This window comes from Alligator mississippiensis, chromosome 14 (assembly GCF_030867095.1).
Source record: "Alligator mississippiensis isolate rAllMis1 chromosome 14, rAllMis1, whole genome shotgun sequence".
NCBI lineage: Eukaryota > Metazoa > Chordata > Crocodylia > Alligatoridae > Alligator > Alligator mississippiensis.
In genome coordinates, this window is record NC_081837.1 from 1,855,141 (window position 1) to 1,867,593 (window position 12,453).

At 48.6% G+C, this 12,453-nt stretch overlaps 1 protein-coding gene across 4 annotated transcripts in view; it reads left to right on the top strand.

The window, feature by feature from the left end:
* GOSR1 (golgi SNAP receptor complex member 1) overlaps positions 1-3,873 on the top strand; it is a 47,656-nt gene extending 43,783 nt beyond the window's left edge. For all 4 annotated transcript variants that reach the window (XM_006275194.4, XM_006275195.4, XM_019494934.2 and 1 more), the window contains exon 9: positions 77-3,873. In XM_006275194.4, the coding sequence (XP_006275256.1) occupies positions 77-201 (125 nt within the window). In that variant the 3' untranslated portion in view covers positions 202-3,873. The remainder of the gene's footprint in view (positions 1-76) is intronic.
* Positions 3,874-12,453: the final 8,580 nt, after the last annotated feature.

The following is a 12,453-nucleotide window of genomic DNA, read 5'->3' on the forward strand; positions in this document are numbered from 1 at the left end:
TTCTCAGTACGAAAAGTGGGGCCTGTTCAATGTGGGTGCTTCTTGCTGACATGACCTTAACTCAGCCTCCCTAAAGATCGGTTTCCTGCCGTGAACAACCTGATTCAAAGGATCAATCTACGGAAGCGACGAGACTCTCTTATCTTGGGTGGCGTTATTGGCATCTGTACCATCTTATTGTTGCTATATGCTTTCCATTGATGGACGTTCTCTAGAGACTTCAGCAACCTCATCTCTCCCTCCCCATCAAGGAGAAGTGGGTGGGGGAAGTCAGTAGACCTGTTCAACAGCCTTCCAGCTCATGGTGGCTGGAATATCAGCATGATGTCTAAGGTTTATGGTGGCAGACTCTGCAACACTGGTTTTGAGCTGAAGCTGCAGTATTTCTCCTCCCTTGCCATACACACTTTCTCTCTGTTTAATTTTGCTCCTGTGATGATTTTTTTTTAATTTTTAAATCCCCCATCTCACTATGAGGTAAGTAAACATATAGCATTTAAGAGAATCAATAGAGAAGCTTCCATACTCTGACAAGATGCAATCTGTTGTTGCCTATTAAGTGGAAAAAATGTTGGTTTGCTTCTCCTGGATGGAACCTCTTCAGGAAGCCGGTTCCCCCTCAAGGTCAAGTACAGCACTGGACATTTTGGCCCTACATTAAGGATCTGGCAGCTTTAAGCCATCAGGTTGTTTTATTACTAAATGCAACTTCTGTAACATTTTCTAACTCGTGGTTGAGCAATTGCAAGTCATGACTACATAATTTATGCTGTGAAAACTGCTTTCTTCCCACAAATTCCTCAGACAAATGTTGATTGTTCGATTCATTTTATTTTATTTCTTTTTGCACAGAAGATGTATAAACTGCTCTCCAAGGAGAATTGAAAAGGTTTCTTGTGGCTTTAAGGGGATTCCAGGAAATACTAGCAGTCCTGCTTTGGAAAAAGGGAGCATAGTATCCTCTCAGTTTCACCATGTTATTAATTCATTTGAAGAGTGACCAAACACACTTTCAGCGAAAGTAACTTTTTGGGTATAAATACTTCAGTTTGGGCTGATACCACAAAGGTCTTCATAAAGATATAACAATTTAAAAAAAAGTCTCTATTTTAATTTAGATGAAAGTTATTCTAATAGCATTAATATTTTTACACTGTAAGTAGGATGAGATTGAAACTGTACATTGGAATGAAAAATACAGTGGTTATGCCCGGTGACCAATGTATCCGTGTGCAAAATTGTTAAATACGTAACTCACAGTAAAGAGTTGAATGAGTGAATGGCTGAATATGCAATTAAATCTCTTCTCTAGTACCTGCAAAAAACATATTAATAGATTTTTTTCAGCTGTCGAAACACACCAGAAATACTTTGTCATCAAAATGTATTGCTATTGAGTAACTCTTAACAGATCTAACTTCAGGAATGTCTTTGATATAGCAGATGTAAAAATTACAGATTGTCTCCTCTTTCCATTTGTTCTCTACCTTCACCTGTCTTATAATGTAAAAAAGGAAAATTCTGAGGCACTGGACTTCTTTCTAAGGACGTGATTAACTATTTGCACAGTTCACTTGCAGTGCTCCTGGTAGGTTCATTGTCTGCTCTCTTGGTAACCCTTGCTGTCTGATACAGTCTCCAGACCTTAGCCTGTGCTAAACAACAACCAACCCAGGACAGTCATCATTTCATTACTGCTTTTATAGTGTATGTGAAGTACCCTGTTGGAGGGAGTAAAGAATTGTGCCTGTGTAGTGTGTAAAATCACACGGTTAAATGTAAACTGTATTGTTCATTTGGACTTGAAAAAGGCTTGCGTACGGAGTAGCGACTTTGTGCTGAACAGGCTGCAAAGCCTTTTTTTGTTGTCGGTTCTTCTCTTTGGGATTAGAAGACGCTCGCAATCGCTTGTAAAATTCTGAGGCTTAGCTTTTTAAATAAAGGATGGTCACTTGGATGATTGGGGAATATTCCTGGTGTGAAATAAAGTGCTCATTAGGGGGGTTTTCATGAAAAAGATTGAAAGATAAAGGAAATTTATTAATGAATCTCTGTGTGTTGGGAGATCAAAACTCAGCTCCCCTGATATGTTATTTTCTTTGATTTTTTTCAAAGGGCCCTGATTGGCAGTTATGCTCCTGTTAGGATTGATAGGATTTGGTTGCTATATAGTGGGCAATTAGAAAAGTTGCAGCATCATAAATAAATTCATATATTTAATCTTATAACCAGTCTTTTTAGTGTACTTAATTGATTATATATTTAATTTTACTGTGCAACAGAAGCTGCTACGGAAGACACGTGGTTGATCGTTAATGTGTAAGCAGTTGACCTCTCGTGGCTAGCGAGGAGCTGATCTTGTGTTGCAGTGCAAAATGGTGTTGAGAGAGTTTGGTATCTCCGAATGCATTCAGTTACCCGAGGAGAGCTGCCCCTTACGTGAGCGTGCGATGGTCCTGGCACGCGGCTTGGCTCTCTGAGAAGGCATGCTAATGGCCAGGGATAGAAACGTGCTATTTCTCCTCCATCCCTCTCCCAACTAAGGCATCCAATCTGTAACTAGGCCAATGGACTTTGATAAATGAGAATAACAAGGAAATGGCAGGCTTATTCAGTCTTTCATCCTGGGTCTCGTGCCTCCCGTTGCTGTGTTCTTTCATTGTCTCGCTCCCTCTCACCTCACTTAAAGAAGCCAGGCTTCCCTACTTGGTGGGGGTGGGTAGTCCAGCGAAGCCGGTAGTGTCGCAGTCCTGTAAAGCATCCAGCGGTGACTGTAGGCAGTTGATTCTGGCAGGGCACACGGGTGACTGCTCTCAGTCGCTTTGAGAGCGTTTCAAAGTCCCTGCCGCCCAGGAAGAGAAACGCCGTGTCCTGCGCAAGCTAGTGTCACAGCAGCCCGGCCTTCCTACAGTACAGTCCGATTTATCACTAGTCAGCATCCTTTGCTGGAGAGGCTGGCAGAGCAAGGATGCCTAATGGGTTTGATTCCCTTTGTGTATGGCTGGGACCAGTGGGGTGTTCACTAACTCTGTACGTGCTTTCGTTAGACGGGAGTCTGCTCCTGCTTGGGTATCCAGAAGGAAAAGATAGCATTTTTCTTCATTTAGTCACTCGTGAGATGAGGAACCTCTAGGTATCGAGTTATGAATCCAGTTGCCACCACACCATTACATAACCAACCAACCAATACCCCTTTTTTTTTTTTTCTAGCGTGTGAAAAATCCTTATATAAAGTGGTTAGTGCAATTCAGATCCTTGCTGCAGGTTGCAAATGGACCTCAGGCGATACAGAGTTAAGCAGCTGAGCTGAGTTTGTTTCCCGAGATGCCTTTGCACATCAGGATTTCTTTTCCCTGTTTTCAAATTGCATTCAGGACACAATTTTCAAATGAGGAAAATAATTCTGGAGTGTTCATGATGGAGAGGTTGCACCGCCCCCCCTCTGGAGACTGGAGCATATGTAAAAGTGGGCTATGCAAGATAATTAAAGACAAAACTGAGCCGTGTTTGGCGAGACCCCTGCAAATCCACTTGGCGCCCTGTGCCTCTCTTGATGCCCGAGTGTGATCAGTCCATGTGAAAGCCTCTGTTAGTGTGCCCACCACTGAGCCCGGAAGCATTTCATATCATGCTTGGTCAAAAGGAAAGGCCGTCGTCTTTTGTCGTGGAACATAACAATCCAGGGCCCTGTGTATTTTTTTTCCAGTTGCACTTTCTAATTTGTTTGCTTTTCAATTGGCTTGCTGAAACCTAACTATTTTATTGCACCTGTAATGACTTTTGTTCTCCCCTATCGTGCATTTTCTGTATGTATAAAAAAAAAAAAAAAAAGCTTTGTTATGTAATTTAATAATAAATTAGAATTCTAAATGATCTGTGCGGGATATTTCTTTTAACAATTCCTGGCTGCCAGTACATCCGTTCAGGTGTAGACGAGACCTGTTAAATCATCCAGTCCATCCCTCTGTGAATGCAGGATTGTCACCCGCATCAGGGTCTGGCAGTCTTATCTGGTCCTGTCGGAGGAGTCCTTTGTGATGAAACTTTCACTTCTTTTCATGGCCACCGCCAGATGTACCCTATTCCACCTGGTTTACCGGAAATATTCCCTTTGTGTTCATAGTCGCACTGTGTCATGTTATAAATTTCCTCTGGTCCTTTTGTCTCCTGCCAAGCACTAAATACACCACTCTTTCATGGAAAATAAGGGTTGGAAGGGACCTCAGGAGGTCATCTAGCCCCAACCCCCTGCTCAAAGCTTTCCTTATAAGCCTTCAATTTTTGGGGGGGAACAAGGTTCTCAGGGCACCTTCAGATCTGTGACCGTGAGGTGCATGCTGCCTAAATTGCATTGGCTCTTCTCGGTGCTATATTGTGTTGTAACCTTGAGTAATGTGTTGTCCTCTGCTAGCAGAAATGAATGGAGCTCGTTACTGAAGCAGCCGACGTGAATTGTGTTCCTGCACACGTACAAATATGATTGTCTTTCTGTTGTGCTTCAAGCATCTGGGAGTGGGAGCAAGGATCTTCTTTGAAGGGTGAGCTAAAAAGCTTTTGTAAATGCCACTGGGAAGTGTTTCACCCCCAAAATCTCTGAATTGACTCCCCCTGCAGATGCATAGTATATGTAGTATATACTTGAAAATTCCTGTCTGCCTGGATGCTGCTCCAGGGCTCTTTATTTCTTCTGTCAGAGGTTCACAGCTCAAACACCAAAAGTAATTCAGCTGCTTGAAGTGCTTGTGCAGCTCCCAACCCTTGTGGGAAACGCAGAGAGAATGTAATTTAATGTAAAGTTAAATGATCTCCTACAGACACTGTAGCGCACGTCCCCCTTCTCCCCTTCACCTAGTGATGTTTGAATTCTTTCCTCGCCTTCCTTTCCTTCGCACTGTGCTTTCCAGGAAATTATTTGCCTTTTGATCCTCTTTTTTTCCTTCCCCACCAGGTTTTCACCCACCTAGATGTTGCTTACACAGCTGGTTCTACTGCAGTTTTTCCTCTCTTCCCTCATCCCCTTGCCATCACCAGCTGGCAAGACAGCCCTGCCACAAGCTTAGCTTTCATGTGTAGTCCCAGTCAGTCCATCCATCTCTGAGATTATCTGTCTAGGAGTGATGGAAACAGGCTGCTTCCTTGAGTCATAGCCTGCATCTGTCCTTTCCCTTCTGACAGGCACTTTATTAAGTAGCCAGCAGGCTCTCGCTAGCTGCTTCTCATCTATGCAGAGTAGTGGATGTAAATTTTTTAATAGGCAAATGGTTGAGAGAGCTGTGTGTCCTCCTTTTTTAACAACTGCCTTCACTTAGCACTGCTCCAGCTCCCCAGGCTTTGGAGACTCAAACTCGCCTGTAATCTCAGGACACAAAGCTCCTAACATCTTGACTTTGAAATGCGATTTGGGCATAGATGTGTTCATCTTTGAGCACTGATGTAGCAAAGCTACTTTGATTATAGTTTATTATATTTTTCCTAAAGGATTTGATTAATCAAAACGTTGGCAATGTTAACTTCCTTACACCAGAAATGGCCTGTGAAACTCCTACTTCTACAGTCCTTTAAACAAAGGCATTCATGAAAAGAGAGGATTTTGGGGTCAAGTGATGGGAATTACTGTTATTTTGTCTAGAGACCGCCAGATAATGCTGTTACTGATGTTCCAGACCCGAATGCAAACTTGTGACCAGTAATGCTGCAGGGTAGGTTTTTCCAGCAGGGTAAGTTAGCCTCAAAGAGCAGATACTACTATCACTCCACTTTTTTTAATCATAGGATAGGAACGATGGATTTTTTTCAGCATCATCTTTCCAAGGTGCAGAACTACATCCAAATGCAGATTACACTTAATTCCTCCCCATCTACCCTGCCTCTTGCTATTTCTCTCCTGCATGTGTTGGGCCCCCTGATGTAGGTTGCTCAGTGTGGACTTTGTGGGCCTATCCTTGGTTTCATTTCAGTATGAAAAAAATTCTGCCATGTTTATGTCTGGTTTGGGTGGTGCAATACCAACGCGGCAGTGTTCAGTGGGAGCATTTTGGAAAGGCGCTCCCTTCTCTAAATCTGCCCACTAGGACACAAGACATTTGCCTTTTCAGAGCAGTCTGTGCAAAGTCCTGGAAAGCACAGGGTCAGAAGTAAATGCCTGGTAGCAAAAGCAGATAGTCCAGCGATGAGCCGCTTGGCACGGGGCTGTGGAGTCTCGCCGGCTCTTCGTCCAAGGCCTGAGATGTGGAGCTGTAGCCACCTTGGAGAGCTCCCCAGCTGCACCCACGTGATTCTGGCTCCGGGGAAGGAAGGCCGTGCACCGCGGGACATGCTGTTGGCTTCGCGAGAAGTGGTGCGTAAAATTCCATCTTCGTTTGGAATAAAAAACCTAAATTATTAATCCAGCTACATCCTCTTTCCAGCTTTCTAGAGAGTCAATAATTTATAGTGGCACAAGAGGAAGGCTTTTCTTTAACTGTCAGTCTTCAGTAGGACTATTGTTCATCTCAAGAACGGGTGTCCTTCTTGACGACATCAAACGCCGCGCGTATTCATGCATTATGAATGAGCCGTGCTCCAGTTCGTTAATCCTACTGCAATTCCACGAGAAGGTTTCCTGTTGAAAAAGGACTGAGCTTTTCACTGTACGCTCGTTAGCGGAGACAGGAGGCATGTAGGATCTTTGTGCTTTCTCTGCTCTTTCCTTGAAAGTGGGGAAGCCTCTAGGACATGCAGCATCATGGGCTTAATGTTCAAGGGTGGAGAGAGAACCTCAACATGCAGCTGAGAGGTTTACGTTTTCAAAGGACGGTGCAAGCATTGCTGTGTGTCCGAAACATGGCTCTTCAGACAGAGACATTGCGTAGGCAGTGCACGTTGCTTCACCAGTGGCAGTAGCTTGGGTTATGCATTTATCTTGCCTTCTTTTGGAGCTGTCTTGTAAGCGTGGGTCCCTGTGGATTACTCTCTCTTTCCAGCCTCTGCTGTTCGTGTCAGACCACAGTGAAGCCAGTGTCTCGTAGCTGAGGGGCCCTTTTGCCGTATGGCAGATTCCCGTGCATGTCAGTTATGATAGGAAGGTGGATTATGGGACCTCCAGAGTAAAATCTCACTGCTTCATTACTATGAGCAGTGTCCAAAAAATCCTTACTGGTTGCAGACAGTGAGCTGGATACATCTGCAGCCCCCTTGAGTTAATGCTCTTTTCATGTACTTCATTTCAGTCTTTCCTTTTTCATGCAGAGCCTCCTGTCTCGATTGCCTTCCTCCTGCTGGTGCCTCTTGATACCGCACCGCATGCTGCTCTATGCGGCCAGCTCTTTTGAGTTTCCTGATCCTCTTCCCTTCTCTGTAACCATCTTCCGTCTTCTTCCTGAAGGAGCCCTAAAGTTGTGCTAACTGCATTCCGGTAGTTGCTAACTGTGCTTTCTGCAGCCTGACTGTAATGAATGTCCCCCACGTCCGTGAGCCAGCACTTGCTGTTCTCTTATCATCAGTCATTTTCTCCTCTTCTGGTGACTCCAGGTTCCCTTGAGTGGGTCCCGCATCAATCAGTGGCATGTTTCCGGTGGCATTTGTAATTTGTGTTTCTTGAGGTCTCGCATCTGAGATGTCATTCCCTTTATCTTCCCTTTTCTCCAGCTGTTCATGCTGTCAGACGCGCTTTTCACCCTCCTGAATGTTTGGCCTCAACGCTGCGTTCCAGCCATGGATGCACTTGTCCTGTCCCTTGTCGGGGTTTGATTGTTGTCATTTTGTCAAAACTTTGCATTTCTTTGCTTTAATATTTATCGCATTGTGGCGTCAAGTAGCTCTGCTCAAGAGCCATGGCCTTGCAGTGCGAGACTGATGCGCTTCAAGTGTTCCCAGTGCCTTTCATCGCTCTCCAGTAAGCGTCCAGCCACACCTGTCAGAAGGCTTTCCTTAGTGGCGCCCGGCGCGCTCGTCTTCCAAGAGGCAGATGAGTGATTGCTGGAGGGGGAGAGGTGTAGCTTGAGCATGCTGTAACCGTCTCCCTCCTCGTGATTGTGCTTTCGCCACTTGCAGAGCGAAGGGCGCCGTGTTCCTGGGTGAGACGTTGCCGCTTGGTGCCACAACCCGCTGCACCACTTAATCTACCTGCTCACCTTGACCCCTGTGACCATCTCTGCTGCGACTGCCCTGGCACCCCTGGAAACTCGGTGTGTGCATAGTACCATGTGCCCCTCGGCACGGCCATCACAGGCCCTCCAGGATCTGCTCCTGCTCCCAGACATGCAAGACATGCAGGGTGGGTGTTGTTCTGGAGCTGCAGCCCGAGGGCTGCACGGTGTTGGGAGGCTCAGGGTCTCACCCCCTTGCTCGGTTGCCCTGTAAGGCAGCACTTCTCCTGGAGTGGTTTTGAAGGGCCCTGGGGCATGGACTTCATCTCGCTTCCCCCAGCAGGAGCAAGCTATCGGTGTAATGGGAGGCCTTCGGGAATGGGAGGCGGTGGGCCCTGCGGGGATGGGGCTCTGGGACTCTCTCCTGGTAAATGCCTGTGCACATGTGCAGCGCGCTCTCGGGTGGGGCTTTTCCACAGGCATCGCCCACGGTCCCCGAAGAGCTAAGCAAGCTGCTGCCCTGCTGGCTCCTGCTCTCCCTGGCCTGACTCCATCCCTCCCGCAAGCTGACACTCGCCTTCTGGGGAAAGCCGCGTGCTCTCCCTGCAGTTCAGCAGATCCAATTGCAGGGATGTGGAGCCTATGCAGGGAGATCGCTGGCCTCGTTCTGTGCTGCTCCGTCAGGAAGGCTTGCGGTCCTGTTAATGCCAGCACTTCTAACAGGGACTGCTAGCGACTGCAAGCTGTGCGCCCTGTTAACCCCTTGGAACTAGGACTTCACGTGTGGGAAGGTGGGGAGAGGAGATGGATGTGGAGACCCTGCTGCAGCCGTGGGAACTCTGCTCCCTGCCTGGCAGCAGCTCGGGGGCTCTGGGGGGTTGCTGCTGCCAGGCAGGAGCTGTCCCCGGCTCTGGAAATCTCCGTCTTGGCTAATCTGTAAAGCCAAGAGAGCCTGGGTTTCTCACCTGCCCCATCCCCTCTGTTCGTGTGGTCCCCAGCGATGGGTGCAGCCCTTTCTTCCCACGCGATCTCTCATCTGCCCTAGTAGCAGATCTGCCCTGTGCACCCTGGCCGTGCTGCTCCCAGCCTGCTCTGCCTCCTCGCCGTTTCCAGGGCAGTTCTTCTGTACGTGCTTCCTGCTGATGGAGCTGGGGAAAGGGGTCCTTCGGTGTTGGCTGAATCCTGGTGGGGAAGCTGGAGCTGTGCCCGGAAGTAAGTGCAAGCACCTTTCAGCACAAAAATCCTGCAGCACAGGAGGGCGTCTTCAACGCTTTGCTCTTGTTGGGCTTTGATTTTATTGTGATTTCCTAGCTGCTTGAGCCCAGGTTCTGGGCCTGCGATGAATAATAGTGTGGCAGGTTAATTGCCCTGCCTTGTCCTGCTGCCCAGATGAAATTGAAATAATAATACATTTGCATTGATCCAAGCTGGGAAGGACTAGGCTCTCATAACGGGGGTTTATGAAACTGGGCCCTCAGTCAGATTGCTGCAGAGTGTAAAGCAGCTCCTACCTGCCTCCAATTAAACCCTTTGAAGAGGTGTTGAGAGAGACCAGGAGCTCAGGTGCCCGAGGCACTTCATTTTGAAGACCTTCCATATTTTTTTCATAGGGGATGTTATTAAAGCAAACAGCTTAGCCAGCTTGAAAGTGTCAGGCAGTTACTGGACCAAGAATAACATCTGCCTCCACACCAGCGAGGTTGGAAATGACAAGGCCCATCCATCTTCATGTTTCGGAGCGTAACCCAAGAGCTGAGCTCAGGAAGAAATCCCCGCTGACAGTTCTTACTGCTCCCAAGTTTGCCAAGTGCTTTCATTTTTTTGCAACTATTTAGTTGATCTAATAAAAGATACCACCTCCACGCAAAGAGTTTTGTCTGCCTATGGCCTTAGACCAACACGGCTACAACCAGTATCGCTGAATTGAGGGGAGATGTTCATCTTCCTTGAAATGCATAGCAGTGACACCTGCCCAGATGCACACCCCCACTCACTGACAATCCCTCACTTTGCAGATGTGTAAACCAGCCACTAATCCCAGTGCAAGAGATGATGGAGACTGTCCTGTTCCCCTGGTAGGCTGCCAGCTTCAGCTCTGAAAATGTGCTCTGCCTGTGTGTGTGTGTGTGTGTGTGTATATAATCTACTTTGGTTAGTCTAGAAGGTGCAGATCTACCCTGCCTTCCACTTGGCTTCAGACTAAGTGGGTGCATCTACACGTGCAATTAGTGCGACACAGTAAACTCGGTGCAGTTAATTGTGGTTCCCTGGGACCGCAGCACATTGAGGCGGGGTGGAGCAGCCCCGGCTGGCAGGGGCCCTGGGTGTCAGCCTGCTAGCCCGGGGCTGCTCCTCCCTGGCTGCGTGCTGTGGAGGGGCTGGCTCCAGTGCAGGGCTAGTCAGCAGGCAGCCCCCTCACGACGCATCATTGTACCCCAGCCAGCCGCGCCACTGTCTGCGTGTGTTTTGTTGCATGTAACTACACTGCTGTAGGACAATACTTGCATCAGGTAGTACTATCCTACAGTGGCATTCAATAATTGACTGCGGCCTACTAGTGCCACATATGTAGATGATGCTTTACTGCAGAGCTAATTAGCTCCGTAGTGAAGTGTCCCGTGTGGATGCGCTCTGACGTGGCCGCGCCTGGGCTGCGCAGTGAAAGGTCAGCTCTGCTCCAGGCTGTCCCGTGCTGTTGCTGTACGGCTGTCTTTGCACTCACCGGGAGCGTGAGCCAGCTTCCAGGGAGCTGTGCTGGGCACGGGTGGTGGTGCCACATGTCACTACTCCGGTGGACGTGCTGCGTGTGCCCAAAGCAGCGTGGCCAGACAGTTTGCTTGTGGGTCATTCCCAGAGGTGCAGCAGCGTCCTGGCAGGGGACAGAAAAGGTCTGAGTCTCCGGAGCCTGGAACTGGCAGTGGCAGAAAGGTCACTTTTAGCATTTTTGCACATGACCCAGAATTGGCACAAATTCCTTCAGCAGCGAGGAACGAGAAGCGGTGAACGAGGCTGCCCTGCATGTGTGGTAGAAGCTGCCTCTGACATGGAAATTAGATGTAAACCTCTTGCCATTTCCTCACAGATCTATTATTCATGGGCACTTTGGGTTGGCATATTAATAAAAGAGGAGGCTAAAACATTTGGTATTCCCACCCCTTTAGTGCAGCATTTGGGAGGAGGCTGTCGACTTTAATCTGTGCCAGCCCTGTGTTCCACATCTGGCCAGCTGTCTGAGCCGTCCCTGGCATGGCCCGCTGACTTGGCCGATGGTGGGTTTCCAGCAGCACATGCTTCTCCAGTTTCCAGTGCATGCGACAGGGTCCTGCCCTGGCTGCAGAAGCGTTCCTCCCTCCTGCTTCCCTGGGAGCGCTGAATCCAGCTGGAGTGCAGCGGTGCAGGGAGAGGGCCAGGGGCGGTGTGACAGCCCGCCCTGACACCCAGGGTTGTGCGCGGAGATCTCTGAGCTGAGGCTGGCCGTGCAGACTCTGCAAAGCTCTTCTCAAAGAGCCTCTCCATCCAGATGACGTATTGTGCATGGGTTGCTAGTGGCAGCGTGTCGGGGTCCTTTGTGTGACCCCCCCCATCACTAGATACAGAGCGGAGAGCCTGTGTTGGACTGTGGACTCATGTGAGTCTGCACAGGGCAGGCCCTTCTGTGCTCTCCTGCTCTTAGGAGCCCTGAAGACTTGCACGTCATGGAAACAGGAGGGGAATGGAAGAGGCGCTCTTTCATCGCTGGCACAAACGACCTTCCATTTTAAACCTGAGAAAATCATTAGCACAGGCTTTGTGCCACACCTGGCTTTAACCTCGGCCTCTGGATATTGCCGTTGGGGAGATGGGTGTCAATCTTGCTGCTCTTCTCCTCTGCAGGGAGGAGACTCTCAGCACAGCGGTAGCAGCTCTGCACTTTCCTGGGGAGGTGCACAAGGATTGGATCTAATTGCCTCTGAGGCTCTGAGCACGCTGTTTTGATTTTGCAATAGAAGAAATTACAGTTCTCTTCTCTAACGAGGAAAGGAGTCTCTAGTGCAGCACTGGCTGTTGCAGGAATTGGCAGAGCGGTGCCTTGCCTCAGCACATACAGCCCGCCGCCTCTCTCCATCCCCACCCCGCATCCCTTTGCATCCAACCCAGTCAGCACGTCCCAAGCAAAACCCCAGCTGCCAGTACTCGGACAAATGAAGTCCATGGCAAGGCTTGCCGTTGGGCTCTTGCCACCTTGGCTGGAAACGCGGCACGCTGCAGAGCCCTGAGTTTTGAGCTGCCTGGAGGAGAGCAGTCGTAACGCAGCGAGCAGGATCTTGCAGCCCCGGCAGGAGCGGGTGCCAGGCCTCGAGGATGGGGTGGAGGGTGAAGCCTTCCGTAATTTGCCTGTAATCCGTCA